The sequence below is a fragment of the Phasianus colchicus genome, chromosome 2 (assembly GCF_987193195.1).
Source record: "Phasianus colchicus chromosome 2, bPhaCol1.hap1.1, whole genome shotgun sequence".
Taxonomy (NCBI): Eukaryota; Metazoa; Chordata; class Aves; order Galliformes; family Phasianidae; genus Phasianus; species Phasianus colchicus.
In genome coordinates, this window is record NC_143437.1 from 16,172,316 (window position 1) to 16,200,143 (window position 27,828).

General features: G+C 45.4%; 1 protein-coding gene across 12 annotated transcripts in view; it reads left to right on the plus strand.

The window, feature by feature from the left end:
• SLC8A1 (solute carrier family 8 member A1) overlaps positions 1-27,828 on the plus strand; it is a 99,210-nt gene that overhangs the window by 23,061 nt on the left and 48,321 nt on the right. For all 12 annotated transcript variants that reach the window (XM_090134911.1, XM_090134906.1, XM_090134908.1 and 9 more), the window contains exon 2: positions 910-2,742. In XM_090134911.1, coding sequence (XP_089991037.1) covers positions 947-2,742 — 1,796 coding nt within the window. In that variant the 5' untranslated portion in view covers positions 910-946. The remainder of the gene's footprint in view (positions 1-909; positions 2,743-27,828) is intronic.

Here is a 27,828-nt window from a genome sequence, read left to right on the forward strand (position 1 = left end):
AAACCTCTTTAACAGCTCCCTGACACTGCTGGAAAATCCTGAGGCAGGACAAGGGCAAATACTGCTGTCATGCTTGGTGACTGATGTTGTAAATGGAGTGAGAAAGGCCCTTGCAGGGGAAGCCAGCAAAGCTGACCTAGTGGGAAAAGAGTGTAAGGACAGGTTTCCTCTTGAAGCATGCCAAGATAACCATGCTTGGATGCATATGGGGCTCTTTCCAGTTTCAGGAAGGTGCAAAGTGATGCACTGTGGAAGAAATGGCTCCAAAATCATTAACTAAAGACTGCCCTTCTGGTGTGCCTTATGACCAAAATACCGTTAAGAACAAGATTTTGACAAAGCTTGAGCTTGCTTTGTACGGATATAGAGTAGATGCCTGGGAGGACTGTGAGAAGACAGAAAAAAAGACAAGAAAAGACTGTAAAACATGTGCTTTACAAAGATATTTGAAAAAATGATTGGAGGGTAGTAGATCTCCCTGTCATCTTCTACTCTCACCCTGACGTCCAGTGCGTAAATGCTCTGTAACTTTGAAATACGAAATACTTCTGCTAGCTGTTAAGTTGAATGATGGATTCTAATTAGATGGAAACCAATAAAATATAGTAGAAGAAATCGGCTTCCGGCAAAGAGAGAGAAAGAGGCATTAAACAGCGGTATAGCTGAAGGAGGTAGGTACTAGCCCAATGGTAGCATCTGATTAAGTCCTTGTTCAGATAGCTGATCTGAAGATGATTTGTACATGGAAAACTGCAGTGGTCATAATACAATTAGGGCTCATTAAATGGGTCTTCTTCAGCAACAGGGTAATTTGATTATACATTTGGGAAAGGTGGAAAAAAATTGGATAGAGAGGAAGATCTGTTGTCTCTTGCCAGCCTCAATGTGTCTTTCCTTTTGTCTCTGCAGGTTGCGAACGTGTGGGAACTGCTGAGTGGAAGCGGCCATGTCGCAGACAACTCACTCACCCACCTTCCTGGTGAACTTCCAACTGCTGAGCATTGTGGTGGTGCTGCTCTTTCATGCAGACAGCATACACGCAGAAAGTCCCAGTGAAGTGCCTGCAAACAAATCTGAGGTGTGCACAGGCTCATACATCTGCAAAAAGGGTGTGATCTTACCAATATGGGAACCCCAAGATCCCTCATTTGGTGACAAAATAGCTCGAGCAACAGTGTATTTTGTAGCAATGGTGTACATGTTCCTGGGAGTATCCATCATAGCTGACCGCTTCATGTCCTCCATTGAAGTCATCACATCCCAAGAACGGGAAATAACCATCAAGAAGCCCAATGGCGAGACCAGCAAAACCACAGTGAGGATCTGGAATGAGACTGTTTCCAACCTCACACTGATGGCCTTGGGCTCATCCGCTCCTGAGATCCTTCTGTCTGTCATTGAAGTGTGTGGCCATGGCTTCACAGCGGGGGACTTGGGGCCAAGCACAATTGTGGGGAGTGCTGCATTTAATATGTTTGTCATCATTGCAATCTGTGTTTATGTTGTTCCTGATGGAGAAATAAGGAAGATCAAGCACTTGCGAGTGTTTTTTGTTACAGCAGCCTGGAGCATCTTTGCCTACACTTGGCTTTACATTATTTTATCAGTGTCTTCTCCTGGGATTGTGGAGGTTTGGGAAGGCTTGCTCACCTTCTTCTTCTTCCCAATCTGTGTAGTGTTTGCCTGGATAGCTGACAGGAGGCTTTTATTTTACAAGTACGTCTACAAGAAATACCGAGCTGGCAAACAGAGAGGCATGATCATTGAGCATGAGGGTGACCGACCCTCCTCCAAAGCTGATATTGAGATGGACGGAAAGGTTGCTAATTCTCATGTGGAGAACTTTTTAGATGGGACGCTGGTGTTGGAGGTAGATGAAAAAGACCAGGATGATGAGGAAGCCAGGAGGGAAATGGCTCGGATCCTGAAGGAACTGAAACAAAAGCACCCTGACAAGGAAATTGAGCAGCTTATAGAGTTGGCCAACTACCAGGTCCTAAGTCAGCAGCAGAAGAGCAGGGCTTTCTATCGCATCCAGGCCACTCGACTTATGACAGGAGCTGGCAACATCCTGAAGAGACATGCTGCAGACCAGGCCCGCAAAGCTGTCAGCATGCATGAGGTCAACAGTGAGGTGGCAGAAAATGATCCCATCAGCAAGTTATACTTTGAACAGGGTACCTACCAGTGTCTGGAGAACTGTGGTACCGTTGCCTTGACCATCATTCGTCGGGGTGGCGATTTGACCAACACAGTCTATGTTGACTTCCGGACAGAGGATGGGACGGCCAACGCGGGCTCTGACTATGAATTCACTGAAGGGACAGTGGTCTTCAAGCCTGGAGAGACCCAGAAGGAAATCCGTGTTGGCATAATCGATGATGACATATTTGAGGAGGATGAGAATTTTCTGGTCCATCTCAGCAACGTTCGCGTGAGCACTGAGGCAGATGAGGGTATTCTTGAGGCCAGTCGTGTCTCCACGCTTGCCTGCCTGGGCTCACCGTCTACTGCCACTGTCACCATCTTTGACGATGACCATGCTGGCATATTCACCTTTGAGGAACCAGTAACACATGTCAGTGAGAGTGTGGGGACCATGGAAGTGAAAGTGTTGCGAACCTCCGGTGCACGAGGAAATGTTATTGTGCCCTATAAAACCATCGAAGGCTCAGCCAAAGGTGGAGGAGAAGACTTTGAAGACACCTGTGGGGAGCTGGAGTTCCAGAACGATGAGATAGTGTAAGTGGAGGTTTTATTTGTAATTTATAGTCTGTCATTCTCCTGAAATTAAATGCATATGGCTACCAGAGCTGCACTGGTGTTGTGCAGATGCCAGTGTGTTACAGCAAGCTTTGAATGCTCTTGTGTGCTTTTGGGAGCCTGAAATGCTATGGTCCTGCTTTGCTAGCAGGTCAGAGAGTTGTGCCTACTCAGAGGCTCTCCATTCTCCCAGGAACAGAGTGGAAGCAGTTCTCTATACCTTTGGCTCTATAGCAGAGGAGAGAACACCAAGCTGTCTGTTACCCTCCAGTTCCATGAAGTTACCTGTCTAAATCAAGAGTGTGAGTTGTGGTAACTGCATCCACTTGCCTGAGTTCCTCGGGGTCTGTGCCACTGATACTCCTCCCTTCAGTGCTGCTGGATTTGCAGAAGGTCACTTCTTCTTCCTCCTTTTTTAAGGACTGTGGGCTTGGGTGACTGTCTAATGCATTTCCTGAAAAAGTATTGTCATGAAGAGAAGCTTTATGGTTAGGATGCAAGTGGAGCCATATCTGGCTGTTTGCAAATTATTAAAAGATGAATGTCTACTGATGAAGTATTGCTAGGTGGCTAGTGGAAAAACTGTGCTCTGCCTTGTTTATCATGTTATGCTGAGAATGTCTGTTAACTCAGTAAATCACAGCTGAAAAAATTTGTCCTTTGGTATGTTTGAAAGACATCATCTTGCCCAGCTGTGGCTCTGGGAGGGCAAGAGTTTGGAGATGTGTTGCCCCAGCATCAGATTCCTACTGCATTGAAGTCTGTGCCTGTAGACCACACCCTGCCAACAGTAGACACGGTAGCACAGAACCACTGCATAGGACTCAGAACAGTCCTAGATAAACGGCACTGCTGTGTCAAGAGAGACCTAAACAGTGGCTTGGATACTGCATCTTGCACAGCTGGTCCTTTGGGAGCTGGGGCTGACCCAAGGTGACTGTGGAGAGTAGGCTGTATGTTCTCTCCATTATTCATACTTTCTCCATGTGAACAGGGAGAATGACACAATCAGAAGAATCGTAAAACTCCTGGAAGCAACAAGAAATAAAAACACGATTCGTAAGTTTTAGACAGGGTATTAGTAACCAGATCGTGTTTCAACTTCTCAGAAATAACTAAGCAAGAACTTCACAGCTCCAGCACTCTGGAGGCCAAAATGTGTATGTTGTTCTTGCTAGGGTCAGGAGCACACAATACACTATTTCTCCTGGACCAGGCTCCTGAGCAATAGTCATAGTAGACAGGAATCTAGTTACTGGATTTGATTTTTTTCCTTGTAGGAGACATAGGGAGGTATCTGCAGAGATGCAACGAACTAGTATATAAGAATATCCACCAAAGGCTCTTTAGTTTTTAACCAAATCACTACCAGCAAAATGTGACTGCCAGCAGGAAGACCTTGACATTTGTTTCACTTCCCCTTTGTCTTGGAGTGAGCGCTCTGGCTGAGATCTCTGTGCCATTCTTTATTGAAGAGAGATGGCATCACCTGCATCCATGCTTCCTGTCTGAGCTCAGCTCATGACATGGGGCCAGGCAGTGGGACTGCTGCTGGTGGACATTCCACCCAACTCTTATCTGCTGGTTTTTGCTGAGAGCCTAGTGAGCAGGTAGTAGGCTGGAAGTGGGCTGGCCACATTCTGCCACTGCAGTTCCCTGACCTCTCAGGAAGAACTGCTGTGTCTTTGTCACTGCAAGCCTTCTCCTTCCTTTTCTAACCAGTCATCTATATGCACACACCATGCAAGAAATGGGAAAAAAAGCTTTCTTAGAAAATTGAGTGTGTTTTTTTTTCTGTGCAGATGCCAAGGTATTGCTGTTATATCTCTGTTGTCTTTAAACCATTTTCTGCTGATACTATAGGGACAGTACATGGGAAGCACCAGTGTGCACTTTAGCATTGGCAGCCTAGAGCAGATGAGAGCTTGGGGCTTATTTCATTCAGGTTGGAGAAGACATGCATGTATCTTATATTTTGGGAGGTTGATGGCACCGATTTTACAAATTGCCATCTGCCCATGTGCTTGGCAGGCAGTAGGCGTTTTTCTGAAGCATAACTACTACAGTCCATGTTCAGGTGTTGGATGGTATGATCTGACTTGCAGAAGAGCTCCCACAAGTCCGTGTTTGCCTGGGTGCAAGTTAAGGACAGCTCTAAAGCACAAAGGCAAATCTGGTCCTGAAGCTGAGCTGCTGCTTATAGGTATTCTGCCCTTGCTTTGATGGGAGTCAAGATGTGCTAGCATAGTATGTGGGTTACAGAGATAAAGCCTGTTTACTACGTCACTGGCTGTTGGTGCGGTGCTTCAGCTAAATCACAGCTATGTAGAGTGCTGCCATTCTGCACTATTTGACTCAATAAAGTCAAAGTTCTAAAACTTTATTTTTTTTTTATATTTCCCATGCTTGGCTGGCCAAGAAATTGCTTTGCTGCCCATTCTAAATGTCTTCAGTGCTTCTTCAGCTCTGCCATTCTAGGTGTATTGATCAGCTCAATAAAACTGAGCAAGATACGTTTCTCTGGGATGCTAACAAAGAGGATAGAGCAAGTGCAGGAAGGTGAGAAGGTGAAAGAAAACAGTGTGGAAGACTGTATTTAAATTAGAGCACTGGCTTGCTGGTAAGTCCCAGTAAAATTAGGAAGTGCTGGGAGAGCCTGGATCTCCTGGAGATCTCCCTCCAACTCCCAAAAGGCCCAGTTACATAACATGTTATTTGTTAGTGGATACCAGAGAGAATTTCCCATTTTGCAATCTGTTGATGTCTCCTTTCTCAGAATATACAAAACTGCAATGTAAATGCTGAAGCCATGCCTCTGCTGAGCATTTCAGCAGATCGTCCCAAGTTATGTGGGAAAGCTATAGATGTCCAACCTGCATCTCAGTAAAGCCAGCATCTCAGTGATGCTGCACAGGGACCTCTGGTGTGAGACATACATTTAGGACAAGGGGCTATGATGTAAAGTTTAAGAGAGACCCTTTCCTCTGGGGCCACCTCAGCAAGGTGTCTCTGGCCTTGTCTTGCATCTCTGTTGATGAGTAAAGCTTTCTTTATGAGAACGTGGACTAGTAAGTGGACTAGTAAGATGTGCAGTTGCAGGTTTTTCCTGCACATCCATCTGCTGCAGGTGTTGTAACCATCAAAGAGGTCAGAGGTTCATCTAGCCAGTGTATTTTTATCCCCTGATGGAATGCCAAATAGTTCAAAAGGAATCTAGCCTCCTTTCTTGGAGGAGGAAGCAATCTTTTCCGCAGCTGATGGGATCTCTTCTCCTTGCTGTCTTGAAACATCAGGAGGAGCGTCTCTTCCAGATGTGATTGCAGAGCTGCAAGAAAACTACATGTTCTTTCACAGTCAAGAAATAGCAGCTTTTCTAGAGCTGTCGTTGCAACTAGAGAACTATTACAACCTGTACTCCAGATGTCTATCTCCCCCTGAGTATCGAGCAGAAAAATTTGTTCTGCAGTTAAAAGTGAGGAAGACGTTAGACTAAATTATACAGATAACCAATTCTACGCGTACTTCAGCTATGCTGTATAAATGCATGTACAATCTTTTATTAATATATCTTGCTGTTTAAAATGTATGGTTTCGTTGTTTTTCTAAAAGGTGCCTGCTGCTGGTTTAGGGAGGGAAATTCTTGCCCATCGAAAGTTTCTTGTCCAAGCCAGCTTTGGCATTTCTCTGGAAGTACAAATCTAGGACAGTGACATGACATAAACACTTGCTAAACTCTCTGATTTGTATGGAAAAGATCCCCAGAGTGAATGTCTCTCCCAAGGGCTCTTTAAAAATGCCAGTGTCAATAAATATAGATTGTGGCGGGAGGGGGAAACCAAGTAGTACTGCTTTTTTAAGTTCTCCTTTTCTTTTCCAGAAAAAGTTGAGTGAGGTATTTCTACAGAAATAGCAAAAATAAAATCCTGGCTCACCCTTCTCTAGCTCGGCTTTGCATCTGTGACTTGCAGCTTCAGGAGATTAAATGAAACCTCCAGCACTGCCAGCCTTACGGTAGAATGCGGTTGAGGAGCAGGGACCAACCCAGTGTGGCAGAGAGTTTGGTGTGTAAATGAGGCTGAAGGTGAATCAAGCCAACATTCCGCTTTCTGTTTTTTGTCATCAAATGCATTGTTTCTCTCTTTCTCTCTTTGTTTGGGTTGGTTGGCGTGCGTTCCCTCGCAGGCCCTGGTTTGCACAGGGTTCATTGCTGGAGGCAATGAGGTAGCAAAACTGACCAAAGATTAAATTTATTCATCTGGCTTCCACTGCCCAGCTTGGGCTTTGAAGCGTATTTTCCCCTTGCCGGCAGCAGTCCTACCTGGCTCGGTGGGATTTGCACGCAGCTCAAATACAACTACCAGGACCTAGATCCTGGGATCTTGGCATGAGCAAGTGGATCCAGCCCACTGGGGGTGGCACAGAGCACGGTAGTATGTCACAGGGGCTTGCTTCCCTTTCCAAGGGAGTTTTGGGAAGTAGAAGTTCCCTAGGGCTGAAATGCAGCTTTTCTTTGGGTCCTGAGCTGATTGTCCCTTCTTCAGCAGGGAAAGATGCAATTATAATAGGATAAGCTCTCTCTTCTTTTTCTCCTCTCTGTTGACACGTTTAGCCTTTCCTGAATGCTTTTAAGCTGCTGTGCTTGTGTCTTAGTTGTACAGCAGAATGCCATTTTAGGAGACAGTAGGGAAGTAAGGCCATGTAGTGTGGAGTTCACTGCTTTGTGCTTTGCAGATTGATACCACTATGTAGGAGGAAGAAACCAAGCAAGCTTCTTCAGGGGGACTGATCTGAATTTTGGCTTCCCAGTGTGCTTAGGGCAGTTTGAGTCTTCCAACACTGAGCAAAATGAAAGCACTATGGGGCTAGGCATTTGGCATGAAAGAAAGGAAATTCACCGCTAGTTGAAAATGAGAGTCCATATGACTTTACCATTCAGGAAGCCTTTCTGAACTGAGGGCAGAAATACCCTGAGGGTGGCAACTGTGCTGTGTGTCGCAGGGAGGATGGAGAAGGAAATGAAGTGTGGGACCTTGAGGAATGGTGCTGCCTGCAGCAGAAACCATGTACTGCGTAGGGCTGGGTGCTGGATTTTGTTTTCTCAGTCATTTCAGGAGGACCACTAAAAGTGCATGTGTGATGTTGAGACACATTTAGAGCTGGCTGAACGTGCACCTCACTAGGCCTGACTTGTGCTCATTGTTGGCCTGTGTATGCAAGATGGGCATGAGGTGATGTGGATACGGTATGTATATGTTTGAGAAAAGCATTCCCAGGTCTCAAGCCTTTCTCTTTGTGTCTTTTGGGCTGATCTGGTCCTCCTCAGAGGAAAGCCAGTGGGTGTGCTCCTGCAGCAAGTCATTGCGGTGTTATAGGACAAGCCCTGCCCTTGGCTTGCCTGGGGAGGGTGCACACAGTATGCAGTCTGTGCTGTTTGCCCAAATAAGTCGTGATGCATGTGCCTGAGATCTAGGAACTTGATCTGATGATGTCCCCTGTGGAGTAGATTAGGCAGCAAGGCTGTGTTACTGGATGAAGCGAGATGTGCCAGCACATCACTTGAGGGGACAGGGGGGAAGAGGGGTGAAGACAAGAGTGGTTAGCTCTTGCTGAAGGACTGACACAGTTTTTGTCCTTGAAAAAACAATGTTTCCTTATTTGTAATGAGCTGTTGTTGGCAATTTACTGCTGCCAGCTGCATCTCTGTGGTTGATTAAGGGAGCTTGGATCTTAAATATGTAATAACTCTCTGAAAGCTATTGAGAGGCAGTTATTAGCTTCATCAGGGCCTGTGTACACATCCACTGTGCTCCTTTATGAAAAGGCTACCTATTAAAAGCATTGTAGTAATTTATAAAACACAGGATCTAGGCTTGTTTCAAGAAATTAAAGCAGCTATCCTAGCAAAGCCTGTTGGTGTGGGAAAGTCATCCCAGCACAACACGACTCCTTGGTTTCTTGGTGGGGAGATGAGAACAGTGGGCAGGAGAAGCCCTGTCCCCCTTCACAGATGCTCTTCCTTCCCCACCATGAGCCTGAGCACTGCTGGCAGTAGCACTAGCACCAGCTGCAGCATGCATCTACCCCTCTCCCTCCTGTGCATATGGGATCCTATCCTGGGTAAATTCAACCAAAAAATGTGTGCAGCACCCCTGAGTTCACGTTGTGCCCCTTCCTTGGGAATAAGCTTCCTTCATCTGACAGTTTGCCACCAGGCCTGACCTCAGTGGATCGTACTTAGTAGTTTTGTGGGCTTAATGTGAGACCAATAGAACAAAAAGCAGACAGCTGACTACAGCCAGCATCAAGCAGATGGGCAGAGAAACATCTGCTGTCATCCAAAGCCAAGCAGAGAGGAAAAGCTGGCCCTGGCAGACAGGCAGCTGAGTCAGAAGCAGACCCATGCTCTGGTCTGGCTTAACCACCTGTATCCCTACAGCACTGTCAGGCCAGAAGCTTTGATAAAGGTTAGTCATTCACATACAGAGCATGCAATGGCTGAGTGCATGGCCACCTGCACTGGAACTGGTGGGGGTACATCCTCTGCTTTGTGGTCATAGGCACAGTCGCAGATCGTGCCAGCCTTGTCCATGTCCCAAATGCCATTTAACATGACGACATCTGGGGAGATATCAAAAAGTCTGCTAATAACGTTTCTGATGCTGAAACAGGAGGCATTGTGCTGGTTTCCAAGAATGGCAATGCTGGATCCTGGGTGACAACGAATAATAATGGCATTCTCTGTTTTAAAAATATCTTAGCATAAGAGAACAAATATTCCCACTGCTGTTCAAATGAGAGGGTGACCAGCATGTGCCTTTTCTGTCCAGTCCCTATATGGTTCCATTTCCATAGTGCCTGGACGCCTTCCTACACAATCACAGTGACAATAAAATGTGCCTGGCAGCGAGCAACAAAGCACTGACAAAGAACTGGGGCACAGACTGGATCCCCATGAACTGGGCACCAGGAGAAGACAGAAGGAGCTGATCAGAGCAAAGCCCTTTCCAGAGGAAGTCTTCCCAGTGCAGATGCTCCCAGATTGCTGAGAACAGATATGGAACTGGGCTGAAGGATCCATAGTTCAGAGGTCTAGTGGATATGATACTACCTTTGTGTGGGACGGTGGTTTTTTTTTTTTTTATAGAGGTGGTTTTCATTTTATGGCATCATTGCCAGGAAGTTCCTTTATTCTGAGGAGCTCTTTTTCAATCTCTGCTGAATAAAGTTGCTTGCCTCTAGGAGAATAAAACAGTTATAAATTGGGCCTTTGCAAACAATCTGGAGTAGAAATGTACTACTCCACTAAATGTCCATCACCTGTTGAGCCTTCCCAGGCTGGTTTTTTGGGGAACAGGTGACTGGATCTGGGAGGAGAGGTATCGCTTTGGCTTGAGTAGGGAGCGGGGTTTGCCTGGCACCAGAGACCACACAGGGCTTTTCCTTTTCTTATTTCAGTAGATCTGCACTCCCAGTTTAGGACTGTTTTTTGAAATTTATGTTCCTCCTTACTGACTGGATGTGTGAAGGGACCTAGGGGGATAAGATATCACTTCTGCACAGGTTAAAAATAATATAAACAAAGTCAATATTAATGGCCTGTGCACAAATGATTCTACTGCAGGGGAAAGGGAGGGAACTGTAACAGGAGATTTACCTGACTCACGAGCTCTCCAGTGACCTGGAACTTGGAAAGAATCATACAAAAACCAGAAAATGGGCTGGCTGAGTAGGGAGGAATGTAACAGCGCTGCATGGGAGCATTGGGTTGGAGTCAGGTTGGGCAGGAGCTGGATGAGAATTAGAGGGGAAGGAGATGTCTTGCCCACGCCTTAGTAGTGCAGAGGGAGGAGAGTCTAGCTTAATGGAAGTTCCCATCAAGAAGTACAACCCTCCCTCGATATGCTTCAGTCTGTTCTTGTGGGGCTGTCAGGAATACCTTCCAGGAATCTCACACGTGGAGGATGGAGATGATTTAACCTACCTGTTCTCAGAGTGAGTGTGGATACTAACGTTTAGCTTTGTGTTGTTAGGGGAATGCCAGAGGGTCTCTCAGAGCTCCTAGCAGTTCCCCTATAGTCCATCTGTAGTCAAGCTCCAATGCTGCCTTCAATAGCAGCTCAGTCAGATTAGGTCTGCTTCTATACCTGAAAGAGTCTAGAATAAATCAACACATTATTTGTAAGTATCTCAAAGATAACAAGGGGATGAGTAACAGCCAGCACAGATTTGTCAAGAACAAATCTTATCAAGCCAACCTAATTTCCTTTTATGCCAGGATTTTGGGTACGAGAGAAACAGTGCTTGTCACATAACTCAGCTTCAGAAGGGTTTTTAATATTACCTAGTTCAGTATCTCTGTAAAGAGGTGCTGGCTAAATAGGCCACTGGGGTGATGGGGTCACACCTGTGTGAAAAGAGAAATGTGGCAATGGACAAGGATGAAGAGGTGTTCAGCAGGTGTTATCCTGAACTGAAGCTTGTTGGGAGCAGAAAAGTTTGCTGTTAAACATGCAGATAGAGTGGATACATTGGAAGCATTACTGTAGCTAGGATGGAGATTTAGAGAGATGGGCTGAGAAATAGGTTGAGAGGAAGCAGGACGTTTTAAAGACTAGTGCTTGTGCAAGAAGAGTCATCAACACAAATCCAAGGAGGAGGGGAGTGACTGAGGCCATCATGAGCCAGCAGCCAAATCTGAGCTCACAATGTCATGCTTCTGTAATAAATGCGGCTGACGTCATCCTGGAGATATTCATAAAATCCATAAAAAGTTGAGGAGAGTCCTGAGCACAGAAAATGACCGGTGGTCTGAGAAATGTGACCCTAGGAGAGAGACTGAGAGAACAAGGTCTTTTAAATTTAGACAGTGGCCTAGGGGAGATCTAAGCCTTCAGCTATGTAAAGGGCAATCTGTGTCTTCAGGGTCTTGAAGCAGTAGCAGAGGAAGTTCAAATTAGACAGGAAGGAATTTCTTCCATGTATGTATAGATCCACCCAAGAGTAGCTCGGGAGTGGGCAATTTCTATCAACAACAGAGGAAAACTTAGAGGAGCCGGTTGAAGATTTACTGGAGGTGTTTGGTGTCTTGTCTCTTTTAGGACAGCACTGGGTCAGATGAGGTCTTGGGAACTCTCCCTCTCCTGTTTTTACATGCTAGTCAGGCAAAAGCATTCATTGTGTAAGCTGTACTTCAGTCAAGAGGCCTTTGTCCTGCATGATCTCCTGCTGCAAATGGCTGGTGGGGTAATATGCAAAGCAACCTACAGATGGAGCAAAGACCAAATCCATCCATACAGCCTTCAGAGCTTCCCTGTGGCTACCCCATATGGGCTCTTTGCTCCCAATAGGTATCTGGGATGGGGATGGTGCTCGCCTGCCGTCTGTCTCCTTTGTTAATAATTAGACACAATCCAAGCTTCCCTACAGGAGAGCCCTGTCCCTGTGGGGGAAGAAGCAAGGCTGCACAGATTAAGGAAGCTAATTAGAGGGAAAGAGAGCATTGGTACTGAAGCCCCAGCAGCAAACTTTGAAATCTAGATAAGGGAGCAGTATTTAATTAGATACAATTAAAACACTGCATCTCAGCCCCCTGGGAACTGGCAGTCTTGGAGAACACTCCCAAAGGTGCTAATGAACTGATCTGAAGGTGGTGGTGGACTGAGGGCTGTACATATTAAACTTCACTTGGCAATTAGAAGACCTTGGAAAATTCACTTGGACCACTGGCTTCTTATTTCTGCGTAGTGTCCTTCCTCTCCAGAGTGCTAATGGGAATCCAGTGCTCCGGCACTGTGTGGGGGGATTTATCTGCTCCTATGGGTATCCGAGCACAGATCCTAACACAGTTACTTCCCCTCCTTGCTCTTTTGTCTTACTAATACAAATAGCCCCCAACCTCTGATCTTTCACCCTGCCCTCTCCAAGGTAGGCAGAGAGTTTGCTCTCCCTGCAAAGCACCTGCCTTGGGTTCACACACATGCTGTTGCACCCCAGGCTAACTGAGCCAGCAAACTCTGTGGGCTGCAGCAGTAGCTTCTATCCCATAGCTGCTTCTGGATGTTAATGTTGTAAAAAAGATGACGAGGGAAAGTTTGGATGGATCTGTACCATCCAGCAGAGAACTTCTGAACCAACCTGAAGTTTTCTGAAATTCCTCTTCTCCAGCGACCACAAACCCTTATGGAAAGCTTTAGCTCAGCTTTGGGTGTCAAAGCTGTGGTGCTTGTTTTAATTAGCAAATATTAAGTGCCTGAAGGCAGTAAGTTTGAAAAGTCCAAGCAATAGTCAAGCAAGAGCTCTATTTCTTGCATTCTTGTCTCCTAGTATTCCTGTCTCTTGCCTGGTCTTTACCTCCACTTTCTTGTAGGTCCTGCATGGACTCTGTGGGTCATGTTTACAGTATTATAACAAACAGCTGCTGTGGTGATTTGGTTGCTTAAATCGTACAAGATCTGCAAATTATGCCAATGTCATGAGGTTTATTTTATTTGCCTGAGCCTTTCTGGTGATGTTTTCCTCTGCAGTGCTAAGAACTAAACCCTCCAGGGGTTTTTTGCGCATTGTGTTTTAGGTGAAAATTAAATTTCTTGTTGAATCCCAGAGCTCCCAGAGTTGAGGTTTTAAGAAAAATGCTGAATAACATCCAGAGAGCCCTGTCTGGCCCTTACTGTGCCAGGGGAGAATTTGCTGTGCTTTTAGGAGAAAAATTGATCTCCATTGTCCACCCTGCAGAGCTGGAAGGGAAGGGGAGAGGATCCTCCATGCCAGTCATCCTGTGCCTCACATAAATGAGTGCGTTGGTCTCTTGCGAATATACAAACAGATTTCTACAAAGCACTTGCTAATGAATCGAAACAGCAGTTTGTCCTTTCAGTGATTTGCAGGGAGTCAGTAAAAGACTCAACTTGAGGAGCTCATTATGCTTCTAAAGCAGTGTATTTTTAGAGGAGATCCCAGGAAGCCACTGAAGAGGCTCAGCAGCACAAAGAGGAAACCTGCTAGAGAAACCAGCACCGCCTCTGTGCCAGGCTGTGCTGGTGAACGTGGCTTTGGTTCTCAGCCCCAGTCACCATCAACTCGTGGCCAGGCTGCTAGCATGCTGATACCATGCTGGGACCATTTATGGCCATGTCTCAGGTGCAAAGTGGAGGAGAGGAGAGTAGGGTGAAGGGAGAACCACAGCAGCCTACCTGGACACTTTGCCACGTGCAGGGTACACATGAGACCTTCCAGAGACCTTCTGGAAAACACAGCTAGGCTCTTGGGAATTAAAAAAGAGGCTGGTTATGAAAAAAACTGTTGGGCTGTTGCTACACAATCCATGTCTTAAATTAATTGAACTGGTACTGCACATATTTCAGCTTCAGTGTGCTTGCAGGCAAAGGCCTTGCTTGATACTAGGCAGTCATAATAAAAGCAATAAGGAAAAGAAAATTAATTTGGGCTTACGAAGAAAAATAGCCACCAATGCCAACTCAGTTTCAAATTGTGCATGTGAAAGGGAGAGCTAAAGTGATCTGAATTAATCTGCCATTTTTCAGCATTTTGGTGCCAGGGTAGCCAGACTCTTTGTGGGTGATTATGTGCACGCACTCATGAGAGATGGGAAGGAAAAAGGTAATGTGAAGAGTTCCACATTTAAGACTGTATTGATCCCTTCTCTCTCAGCTACAGCAGAGATTAAAAATCACTTTGCTGAAAATCAAGGGAAAATATACCAGTCTGTGTGAATAGTTGTAGTGGAAATGCTGAGTCTCAGCCTGAACCAGTGATTGAGCACCTGGAGGGAAGGCAGGGCCAACCCAGGAGAGCTCAGGTGCATGCAATATTCCTGAGTGACCAGAAGGGCTGGAGCCAGGATCCACCACTTCCAAACCTTATTTAAGGGCTGGCGGTGGAGCTGTGGGAGTTTCATATGGGGGTTCCCTGTCTACCTGAGGACTTTGCAGGCCTTCTAAAGGTAAGTAGTTTCTTTACCTTGTTTTGTACCTGCTGCTGTCTTGTTTGAATGGATCTGTGCTTGCTGTGGCATAGGGCCTTGCTGCTCTGCTGTCTTGCTGTGCCTTCTGTTGCATTGCAATAGCATTTACTTCAGGATAAAGGCTTTACCTTTTAGGAATGTTCAAGTGACTAAATTGGCATCTGAAGAGATTAACTGAACTCCAGTGGTTTGTTGTTTTTTTTTTTCTTAACTTGCAACTTGAATTTTCTGTGAAGTAGTAACTTGAACCTAATTTTCATTCATTAATGCTGGAAACTTAAGTAGGAGCTGGATTTGAGTCAAATGTTTTAAAACCAGAAGGCAAAGTAATAACATTACATCTCTGTCTATGCAATAGCCAGAGGGTTAAAAAGGTGTATACTGTGTCATGTAGTTCTCGCAACAGCTTCTTGCAAGCAGACAGTTGCTCCTGGCACCCTTGTTAGGTGACAGAAAATCCTACAAAGGAGTAGCAGGGCTGCATGCCAGCTCTGTGCCTGGAACTGAGCATGGTGGTGATGTCCACCAGCAGCTGTGGGAAGTAGGGCACAGTGCTTTTTGGTTTGTGGCATTGGTTTTATTCATTTCTTTCTTCTGGAGCTTAAGCACGTGTACTAATTAGAGGGGAACTGGTGAGCTCTGCTAACGCATTTAAACACGGCTAGCTTCAGGCTTGCATTTGGATCATTAAAAATTAAAATGATGATCTTTTTGCACCAGCTTCTGTGAACAAGGGCCTTGATTTGGCAGCAGTTAACTTCTCAACACTGTAGCACTAATGACTTTTAACATGAAAAGAGTGTCATTAACACAGGAGAGTGGTGTGAACCCACTGCATGAAAAGCAGAGGCTCACCCTGTCAGGGGCTTTCCAGCAAGTTACAATTTTCTCTCGTTGTTAGGCCTGGTGAAGGCCTCCCAGAGAAGCTCGCTTCCTGTCTCCTGTGGCTCTTCTCTGCCCACTGGTGTATCCAGGCAGCCCAAGTGACCCTCCCTGGATATAGGGATTGAGTGCACCTGCAGGAAGTCTGCAGATGATGCCAAATTGGAAGGAAGCGTCCTTCCTGCCTGAGGATAGGAAGTCCCTACAGTGGGATCTGTATAGACTGGACTGTTGAGACCAATGGGATGAAGTTCAATGTGATCGAGTGCTGGGTCCTGCACATTAGTCACAATGACCCCATGCACTGCTAAGGCTCAGGGCAGAGTGGCTAGAAAGGTGCATAGAGGAAAAGGATCTGGGAGTGTGTGAATGACAGCCAGCTGAACGTGAACCAGCAGTGTGCCCAGGTCAGGAAGGCTGATGGCATCATGACTTGTGTCAATGACAGTGCAGCCAGCAGGAGCAGGGAGGTCATCGTCCCCCTGTACTCAGCTCAGGTGAGGCTGTGCCTCGAGTGCTGTGTTCAGTGCTGGGCCCCTCGCTACAGGAAAGGTATTGAAGTCCTGGATTGTATCCAGAGAAAGGCAACGAAGCTGTGAGGGGTCTGGTGCACAAGTCTGATGGGGAGCAGCTGAGGGAGCTGGAATGTTCTCCAGTTGAGAAGAGAAGGCTCAGGGGAGTATTGCTCTCTATTCCTGCCTGAAAGGAGGTTGTTGTGAGGTGGGGGTTGACCACTTCTCCCAGGGAACAGTGGTAGGATGAGAGGGAATTGCCTCAAGTTGTGCTAGGAGAGGTTCAGGTTAAATATTAAGAAACATCTATCCTAAGAAGTAGTGATGGGGCACTGGGACAGACTGCCCAGGGATGTGGGGATATCACTGTCCCTGGAGGTATTCAAGAACTGTAGAGATGTATCACTAAGGGATATGGTTTGAAGTGGTCACAGCATTGGGTTGATGGTTGGACATGCTCTTATTGGTGTTTCCAATTCCATAGGATCTAATGATTCTATGATTCACACTAAAGTGAGGTTTAATTCCTTGTGTCAGAATGGAGGCCATCAATTATTAAATCCCAATGACAGCTTGCAAATAAAGACTTTGTCTCATAGCTGGTCTAAAAATTATGTGGCTGCAGGTCACTTACTGGCAGTGTTGTATTGTGGGTTTCTGCCACTGAGAACAGGTGTGGGAAAGGCTGACACTTTATTTTGCTCCAGGTGTCTTTGCTAAGAAACAAATCCCTGTAAAATCTGTGATTCTTCTTTCTCTAGCTCTTAATTTAAAAATAAAGGTTAGGCTTCTGTGAGAAGTTTCCAATGTTCCTCACTTCCACTGAAAGGAGGAATTACACTGAGGAACTCCTGACGAAAACCATTAATCAAGTATTTCCCTGGCCCCAGGTGTTGTAGTACTGAAGCCAATATGTCTATACAACACTCTCCCCATAGGGGGGCAATCAAAGTGGTCTGTACATGCCATTCTGAGCAATCTCAGCATGCATAGCCATGTCACATTTAGATGTGCATGCACTGGCTGGGGTTCACATAGGAAAAAGGCAGAGGTATGAGTTATATTGGAGCTTTCATTACCTAATTTCTCATTGTCAACCACTTCCTGTTTTAAAGTCTAGTGGAGTAACAAGAGAAGATAAACCTGGAGAACTTTCTTCTGGTAAGGAGTGAAGAATTAGATGATCTTTAAGGTCCCTTCCAAGTCATTCTATGGTCTAAACCACTGGGGTTTAGTTCTTGAAATTTCTGAGGAAAAAATCAAATGGCTAGCAATCCAACCAAGTGGCCAGAGGTCACCAGGCTTCTGAGGAGTGCAGAAACAATCATGCCTGATGGCAAAGTGGCTCTAGAACAGATGGGAAAGCTGGGAAGGGTCAGCAGGCATCAGTGTATCACCACGCTGTATCCCTATTTGAGGTGCTCCCTCTGAGGATGGAAAATACTGTCCCTTCTTCTTCCCCCAGAGTACCTTTTTTTCCTATTGCACCCATGTCCAAACCTGCCCTCCAACCCTGGTTTCCCCTGCTCATGTTCTGAGTTTTATGACCTTGTGCTCCTCCCAGATCCTGGAGAAGCAAAGCAAGGTCGCAGGGAGCTGCTAAATGATAACTGTCTATCTGTAAATCTGTGGATATGAAGAAGATGGGTATTTTTAGCAGTGAGAAATGGCTTGCAGACAGCCTGTCAAGAGGTGCAGCAGAGATGCTGGCACTTACAGGCCATGCACTCTGACCAGGTGGTTTCCTGGAAGGTTGGCTGCAAGGAGCCAGAAAAAATGCTAAACCCAGCATGTCAGTAGGATTGTCTTCACCTCCTGCATTATCTTAAGATGTTTCTGTTGTCAAATATGCGTTGTGACACACCCCACACAATCACCACCGGCGAAAGCTGTGGTGGGTTGTATTTTAAACTGCAGTTCTCAAGCCAGCATCATCTTCCTTGCTGTAAAGAGTCTTATTGTGTCTGATAGTTGTTTCTGCCCTGTGTGCTCACCGTTTCCTGTGGTGTAGCCAATTGGACTGCTTTAGCACTGATGGAGATTAGAGACTGAGTGGTTGGTGGCTTAAGTGTGAGTTACAAGAAGAAAAACAAAAGAGGGCTCGTTTAAATAGAAATGGTTCTCATGGTTTTGTCACTGCATATGGCAGGGACACATGCAGAAATGAATTTTCTGCTGTTCTCCCAGTAACAATAAGCAGGTTGAGACAGCATGTTAGAACTCAAAAGATGAAGCGTTCATTTTCTTTTTCAAATCTGTTTTTCAAATTCAGACGTTCGAAACATCTTGGTAAATGCCTCTGCTCCGCATGCTGTGCTCTCAGAGCCCTGTGGATCACCCAGTGGCTTTGCAATAGCAACGACTGCTGTATATCGACCGCAGGGGGATGCTTCCGTGTGTTGCCAGCACGTCAGGCTGTTGCAGATGCAACGGTGAGCACAGCATGCCGGCACATCCCTGGGACAGCAGAGCTTTTCACATGCACGGCATGGCAACCGAGCCTTGAAGCTGGCTGACAATGCAGGCTTGTTAATTTTAACAGAGGTTAATGGATCTCATTGCTAGGGACTTAGCATCCTTTTCTTTGACCATATATAGCCAAGGTGTCAACTTACAGGCCTGGGGATTTCAGCTTTCTGTTTAGATTTTAGATGAAAGGCTGCAGTTGGAAGTGATTGTTATAAATATTTCCCACTATCTGGTAGCGGCCTGACTTCAGTCCCTTCTAAGGAATTCGTCGGCATCATCTCTTACAACTGCTGCAGTAAAAACCCTGCTCTTGGTAAAGGGCATTCAAGGGAAGTAAACCCCAGAGCTGCCCAACCCCACGGTGCACAGGAGGGATGTGGGGCCAAAGCTCTGCATGGTTGCAGACCTCTGCCAACCTTGTCGCAGCTCTGTTGCTTTGCTGTGGGACTGCTGCTAGGGCAACACGCGCATCTGGCATCACGCGCTCCAGCTCAGGAGCCAAAGAAAGACCATCAGCAACACTGTGAGGCTCCCTGTGAGCATGAACAGAGGAGAGCTGCTGGGATCTGGAATGCTGGGCTTGCAAAGGAGGTGAACGTGTGTGGTGAGAAGGGCCATATGTATTCTCCACTAGTTTCTCTCAGAGATGGGGATGGATGCTATGGGAATCCAGGGATTTGTAGCTACTTCCAGCAGAAGAGCTGGAAAAAACCAAGACTGCAGCAAGATCGGTGAGAAATCCTGACTCCTAGGGCCTCTGGATTTCTGTGCCACGGAAATGCTGCGCCCTCGTGCAGTTTCCAAAGAAGAATAAATCTGCTTTCAAAAAAATCCATCTGCATATTGCATGTATTTATAGTTTGCTGCAAGCCTTTCCAGTGAGAACTTCTAGAATTTATTTTAAATTAAAGTGACTAGCGTGACATACCACTACTTAGCCTTTTAACAAAAACATTTTAGTCTTATAAATATGGTTGCTATTATTAAACTCCAGGAAAAACCAGCAAGCTGCTCCAAATAACATCCTTCAGATGTTTGCCTGCCCAAGCTCTCCAGATACAGAGAACTGAGGCATTTGAACACCTTGTTTGAGGCCCAGGATTGTCTTATTTTGTTTCCGTTAGGGTAGTTGAGACTTGTTTCAAACTTTATTTTCTCTTTTCTGTTACATTATTCCTTCTATGTTTTTTCTGCAGGCTCTTTTCTCCTTCCTTCCTCACAGCACAGGGAAGCCCAGCTCCTGGTGGCGTTCTCTGGCCTTCATAGAATCATTAAGGTCGGAAAAGACCTCCTAAGGTGATTGTGTCCAACTGTCCACCTACCACTAATATTGCCCCCTAAACCCTAGAAGTACCATATCTTCCCTTTCCTTGAACACCTCCAGTGATGGTGGCTCCACCACCTCTCTGGGCAGCCTGTGCCAGTGCCTCACCACCCTGAGAAGAAGCTCTTCTTAATATCCAATCTGAAATTTTTCCTAATATTCTTACAGAGGGACCTATCTCAGCTGCTCTGAAACTGTCTGATTTGAATAGGCCAAGAGGTTAAAAGACAAATTTGGGTCAGTCCCATCTTTTGTATGTTGGTGTTTGGCCAGTTTGTTTCAAAACCAGAGCTGAGCAGCTCTTCTTCGTGCAGCCTTTAAGCGTGTGTGGCTGCTGAGGGAGGGAGGAGGCAATAAATCTCTTCAGCCAAAAGCATGGACCCATCCAGTCACTTAATTAATGAGGGGCTTTCTCCTTATTTGTAACCTCCTTTCAAAGCAAATGAGTGTGACTGGTAATGAAAGGAAACATATGCAGTAGTTTAAAAATAGATGTCAGTGTAGCGAGGAGAATCGTTGCCCTGCTGTGCGTAGCTCAAGTTGGCATCCAGCATATCCCATTTGCCTGAGCCTGTGAACGGGAATGAACCGGAGTGCGTGGGGGTGCCTTTGCAGAGCCAGGATTTTCTGCCCATAGAATCACAGAATGATCCAGATTAGAAAAGAGCTTCAGGATCACTGAGTCCAGCCATCAGCCTGGCTGTGGAGCCCCATTGCAGAACTATGCCACTTCATGCCATGTCCACCTGTCTCTTAAGCACCTCCAGAGATGGGGACTTCACTGCTGCCCTAGGCAGGTACATCCTCAAAGTAGGAAAGCTTAAGATCTTAGCATTTCTCTTCCTGTCTGGCATGGGACACTGAGAGGTATTGAGAGGATTCTGTGAGAATCATTTTTGTTTGCTTTGTCCTTATTCCAGGTTTTCTTTTCTTTTTATTTTCCCTCTTAATCCAGACAGTTGAAAGGACTTGTAAATATTATGCTTGTGAACAAAAAGCAGACAAGTTTATTCGGTCAAGTTCTGGAAATAGCCAGGAGGTGGTGAATAAGGGGCAGCAGTTCTCACCATCACACCTGCTCTGGTCCTACCCGGAGAGACTGCACTCGTGGCCACGTGCTGCAGGCAGGCTCCTGCCTGCTGCTCCTCTCAGTGCCTATCACTGCCACCACCAGAACAAGCAGAGCAGTTCTCCATGCAAACTGGAAGAAAAGCAAACACTCAAGTGTATGGGGGGGGAAAAATTAGTTAATCTCTGTTACAATTACTTTATTATTGTTTTTTAGCCCTGGAGGTTTTGTGATGGTTTCAGAGATAAGTCTGCTATATCTGTAGCATTTAGTAATCTGCCAAGTAATTGCATTGGTTGTAAAGATGGTGTGGTAATAAGTGTGTACAGCTGAGATGCAAAAAGCAGAGGTAATCTGGCTGGGGGTGCCAAGCAATAGGCAGCGCAGAAGTAATGATTATTAATAGTGTGTTGACATAGGCTGATAATGCCCCAGAGCCTTCATTCTCCATATCTCACCAGCGGTAGATGGATGCTTGGTGCGGAAGGCAAACACCATGTAACTAGGAAACTGCCCACCACTGAACTTCCTTAGTGTATTTATATAAGGCAGTGTGTCCCTAGAGACACAAAGCTCAACAGTATGGAGGCTTTAGGGTGCACTTGGAGCTGAGGGCAACCAAAATACCAGGGCAGGGCATGGGGCCCTGTGTCTTACGGTTTTCTTTGCACAAAGGATTGTAAACTGTGTTCAGATGCTCCTGTCTACATTTATCGCAAGGTTGTGTATGGGAAGGGTTCTTGTCTGAGTTAATTATTCCCAGAACCAAAAATAATTAATGCTGAGCCTTATTGTTGAAAGCAAATGCAAGATGAGCTAGAAAAATATTAAATGGGAAATTATTATGCAGTCTAAAGGATAGGACTGTTGAAAAGGGAGAAAAGAAATTTAACTGAAAAAATATAAAACCTCATGGTGCTGGGGTGGGGAAAAGAAAATCCCCAAACGAGAATCCTCATGTTTTCACTTTCAGGTTCTTATTATATCTTACCAGTCAGGACTGTAAATGACTGCCAAGTCACAGGGAAGGTTGGGGAAACAATTACTTTTTTCCTTCTCATTCTAAGTTTTTTTTCTTTTTCTGTTCTTCAGAATTCCTTGGGTTTGTAGAAAGAAAGTTCTGATATTGCAAATAGAAAGTAAAACTATGTCTGTTGAAACCCTATAGTGTGTTAGAATTTCCTCAGCTTTAGAAGATTTCAACTACGTAGGTTGCTCTGAAAGTAATGCCTCCTATTTCCATGGAAACAACAACAAGGAGTGCAGTAACACTGAGCAAGTTCTCAGCTACAAAACACTACTTTTCAACATAGTCCATCACCATTAGCTATGCTTTTTTTTTTTTTTTTGCCAGCAGTAAACAAGAGCCTACATGCTGTGCTCAAAAAATCTGGCCAACCACAACATGATTTCTTTCAGGTCTCTGTTGCTACTGCTGGAATGCACCACCCACCACCTCACTGTGCTCGCATCCAGTTTGGTCTGCAGAAACATTCAGCAAGAATTGATCTGTGTCAATGGGTGTCATTTTTTTCCACGTGGAGGAATTCAGTTCCACACCTTCTATACGCACTCTTATTGTGTCAGACTGCCCCTCTGCTGCTGTCTGTCCCACAGCAACCAAATGAAACAATATTGGTGGAAAGGTTCAGCCTCTACTGCTGTAACATCTGCCTCTGACATTGTGGATTAACATAATAAAATGGGATGTATTAATTTTGGAGCAGCCCTCGTATAACAAGTGGGAGAACAGATCCTTCTTTTTTCCCCTGCATTCTTGTCAGTTTCAAAAAGTTGGAAGTAAAAGAAATGGGTAGGAAACAGCAAGAATGAGAACTAAAAGAAATTGAATAGGCAGCTAAAATGTGGAATTTAAACACTTTGTTCCAAGGATGGTAAGGGCTTGAAATTTTCAGCAAAGAATTGCAAGGTAACTTTCATGGAGGGAAACCCTTCTAGCATGTTTTTTTTTTTTTTTTTAAGCTCTGGTAGTAACTTTATTCCTCTGAAGAGATTTGGGGACTTTCAGAGGAAATAATGAATTTTTTCATAAGCCAAATCACTGCATTCTACACAAATACAGTGATTTCCTCTGCCTTGTTTAAGAATCTGAGCTTCCTTCCCTAGGAAAGCTGGGGAGAACTTCTACCATAAGGACAATTAGTACTTGAGGGACTACTGTCATGAGCAGAGATATTTCTGACTGTAAGGCACTACTCAAATCATGCAAGTTAGTATTATAGTAGGTGAAAGCAAGCAGTGAAATTGAGCTATGGTACGCAGGAGGCTGATCTGATTGTTCTCCACACTCTGAATATCAGGGCCTTGTCTTTATGAGGTGAATACAACTACACCCAGCACAAACGATTGTGCATCTTCCTTTTCAGATATTTAATATGAAGCAACTAAAAGCCTGTGCTTAGATATGCAGCACAGCATAGTTAATATTGGAAATAACTGATTTTTTTTCATTGGTTAGACTTGTGAACAAGTCTCCTGGATCACAATGTGTGTGTCTATGGAGAATGGAAAAGGATTATTTGAGGAGTGAGTGAACAACTGGACTCCTCTGAAAAGCATTCATATCTGATGACAGATTTTACCCCTCAGCCCACGTGCTCAGTCAAGCATCTGTGGACTTCTGTCATGACAGGCCTTAGAAAGATGTATCAGTGGTTTTTTTTTTTTTTTAAGTTGAAGACAACCAAAATTGCTTTTGTTGCCGAGTAAGTGGTTTGGATCTCATTTTTCCCACTGCATATCATGCTTTGCAGGCTAAAAAAGACATGAGAAATAGAAGTGACTGATTTTTCCATTCCTTAAGCTGCCTCCACGTGGGTTGATTGCTCAGGGGATTTCAAGGCAGACTGAAACACAGACAAATGCTGGCTTCGTGTACACTTTTAAATATTGCTGTGTTTTGAATTTTGTGAGAAACTTGGCAGACTTTTCCTTGAGCTCTATCTTCCTTTTCTGCCTCCAGTTTATCAGCTGCCATAATTTTAGATGCACAACTGCAGTGTACAACCATTTACCTCAGCGCGCGTGAGCAATGGAAGCACTCTAAGAACATGTCTGGTTAAAGTACTTTTCATATTAGAAGCTGGCAGGCAGAGCCAATTAGCCCCAAACTGGTACACTGTACAACTGAGGAAACCTGTCTTGTGCCATCAATCCTACTGGGCTTGGACTGGGAGCTTAACTGCCTGGGAAAAGGTCACTATCTTCGCTGAGTTGTATTCTGAGCTCTGCCCAAGGAGGCTTTGGGTGCATATATACTCAAGGGCATATATATTCAAGGCAGAGGATGTCATAAAATAGTGCCTCGCTTAGAAAGTAAATTCAGTCTCATGATCTTTCTGAGCTGACTGAAGCCCTAAATCCTGCCAATGATGCAGCCATAATTCCTTGTGTAACGCGCTGAAGACAGATGCGCAAATCCTAGTTTAGCACAGCAAATAGGTGTTTTTCCATTGCTCCAAAGAAGCTTGTGAAATCAGAACCCTTCATTTGGGTTTGCTGTAATATGCTCTGTTTGGGGTAGAAAATGCAGGATGTCAGGCACTGGTGGTACTGGCCATAACTACAGTTGAATTAGACTATTAGTTCTCACATCCCTTTGGGGATGGGGAAGGCACAAGCAAGTGAGGAGAAGGGATGGGTGTGAAATGACTGAGGAAGGGAACTAGCACCTCTGGAGCAACACCAGTCCTCAGCACTTTAGTGACCTGAAGGCAGGAAGGAAAAAGAACTGATAGCTGATAATGCTTTTAATGTGACAGGATGGCTTCTTAAGTGTGGTCCAGACTGTGGCATGTTTGGGAGTTGCTGGCAACTTGCCATCTGCAAGGGAGATATTCACATTCTCAGAGCAAGAGGGAGAAATTCCCTGTTTTGCTGTTTGTTTTCCCCACTAACAGATCCAGCTGTGTTCAGAATCCCCTGATGAAAGGTTAAGACACACCTCTCTGTAGCACCTTCATTTTTATGGGAAAGACAGCTCTGACTGCTATAATTTCTAGCACTGCAAAGAGTGCTTACCTTGAATTTCCCCCAGTATAGAGCAAGTGCCACTGCTGCTGAGTATAGCAAGGCTCAAGGGAAGACTGGGGACCAGGGCAATGTTAGCAGTCTCCATCTGAAGAGGTCTCGCAAGCTGGAAGGATGGCTGGTTAGGGACTGCAGCAAAAGCTTGTTTCTTCTGCAGCATTACAATGGATGTGTTAAGTGCAGGAAAAAGCTGTGCTGCATACACAGTCACATCAGCCTGGAGTCTGAGAACTTGTGTCCATGAGAACAGGCAGTTCTGCTGACCCAGTGACCAGCATCAGCCTCTCAGGAGGACAAAAGCTTCTGGGAAGGCACTCACTGGAAAGCCCCAGCTCCCCTGGTCAGCTCCGTGCATCTGTATGTTTTGCTGCAAATGCAATTCATTAATGAAGGCTGCTTTGACTGACATTTGGGAGCGGTTATGTTCCACTCAGTGTCTCAGACTGCAAGGGAGCAGGTGTCTGAGTATCCTGCACGCACAGCAGAAGTTTTCACGTAGCAAGCAAACTCTTCAAAAATGCTGATTCAAAGTCCCGCTGGAGAGCAAGGTTTCTTGCTAGCTTGTTTGTGTATCTATATAATTAATGCAATTCAAAGTAGGGAATAGATTATGTGGAGACCCATCTGCAACAGTGGCTCTTTCAAGATAAACCACAGTGGAGATAGCCTGGGGAAAAATCCTGAAGCAGCATGGACAGGCTGGGGTGGTGACTGGATGAGGTTGGAAAAAGGGTGCTTGCAGATTCCGCACCTCCTGTCACAGGTTCCCCTGGGGTCTCTGAACTCCCATTCAGATGTTTTGTTCTTTGAATTTCAGCAGCATTCCAAAGGGCGTAAATCAGTGCAGCATTGCAGGGTATAGGATATCATTTCAGGGCAAACTTGTCTTTGAATTTCTGGGCATAACTGTTCCTGAACTATTCACAGCCATGTGTCCATTCAGAGTTTTGTGTAGCTGTGCGTATCAACTGCTCCCCAATGGCAGAGATCAGGAATGTAGAATAACTCCTCTCAGGAACAAATGAAAACTTTGCCTTGTGTTACCTGGTTTTGGCAGCTATTCTCATCCTTTTCTCTGAGTCCTCTGCAACACAAGGAGTGGGGATGGCTCCTTGCAAATAGGCTGCTGTGTAAGCATGAGTATGAAGCAATCTGTCCTGCCTGTGATCCAGAGGCTTGGCTGACTTATTTATCCAACCCCTCTTAAACCATTTGGTAGGCATCTGCTGCTGGTTTTGAGGGCTAACCACACACTGTTTTGGTCATGAGGAAGCACAGTCCCTGCAGGGTGTTTGATTTTATATGTATTTTCTGGAGCTGTGGTTTACATTTTCATGTCAGCACGCGTGAGCCTGCATATGCTGGAAGAGCTTGGGGGAGAAGGATGGCCACAGTGATGGTCCCAAGCAGCGTGACCCAGCCTGGCCACGGCCCCAGTACCCACTGTGTTGCTATGACCTACATACACCCACACTGGCATGGATGTGTTTCCAGATTTTGTTCCTCTTGGCCTCACTGGGAGGAGCAAGAGAGGTTTTTTGGGGCCAGGCTCTGTGCATCTGTGTTAGAAGCACTCCTTAGCACATGCTTTTTGCTGTGTAAATAATAAATAGCACATTTAATATTAAATAGCCTGTGTGCTTACTAAGCCTCATTGTGCAGGAGAAACCTGAAGGATGAATAACAAGGATGATGGAGCAAGTGCAAATTCATGGGTTGGGGATGAGGCACTGTCAGTGGGTGATGCCCGGTCAGTGAGCTCGGACTGTGCATGGGTGTGCACGTAGGTGAAGTGGGGAGCAGCAGGATCGTGCAGTTGACTTTTCCATCTCTTTCTGCAATTCAATGGTCGTCAATCATTTTGGAAAGCTAATTGTGTTCCTCCGCAGCTCCAGGTGAATAAGGAGTGGGCATGATCCCTGAGGATCTGACACGTTGCAAGTCAGGCATCTGTTTGCCAGGGTGTTATTGCATTAGCTGAGCATTCCAGTTTCTTTTGATGCATGCTCTGCTCTTGCATGGCTGCTGACAATGTGTGGAGCAACATGCAGCGGCAATGAGGCAAGGCTGGGAAGCCTGATTTGATTCTGCTCTTTGCTTGCGGAAGATTCATGTGACATAGAGGGAGGAGAATAATGTAGATGAAGATGAAAAATAACATTGCAAATAAAGGCTAGTGGGGAATATTCTGAGCTGGTCTTTAAATCAGTCTTCAGAATCTGAAAGCAACACGCACACTTGCATATGCAAAGCCCAGGCTGCACATAATGGATTTTGAGAAAATGAGCCCTCAGCTCCCTCCTCCCAGCTTTACTTTTTAGCGAATGCCTTTCCTTCATTTTGGAAATGATTGCATTATCTCAAACTGCTTGTAAATCTTGTTAGCCAAGTAATATAGTTTGGACTAAATGTCTGTTCCTACATGAGCCCCAGGGGAATATGGAAAATAACCAAATGCAGCCCTTTGTGAACTCCCACCAGCTCTGTGAAGGAGACTCCTTTTTTTTTCTGATTAACTTCAGTTTTCTCCTTGGTGAGGCAGGGAGAGAGAAGCAGAAAGATTAATGAAAATTAGGTCTATTAAAGCTACTGTCATTCTCAAGTTGTGTGTGCAGCCTTGCCACGAACTGAACTCATCACCAAATGCAGTATTAATCAAACTGGAGTGCAGGCACTTAGCTACCCTGTGTGCGTGCACGGTTGTGTCTGTGTGTACACCATGGTGTCCACATCACATGCGTTTGCAATTGAAAGGAGTGGAGAAACAGAGACAGCATGT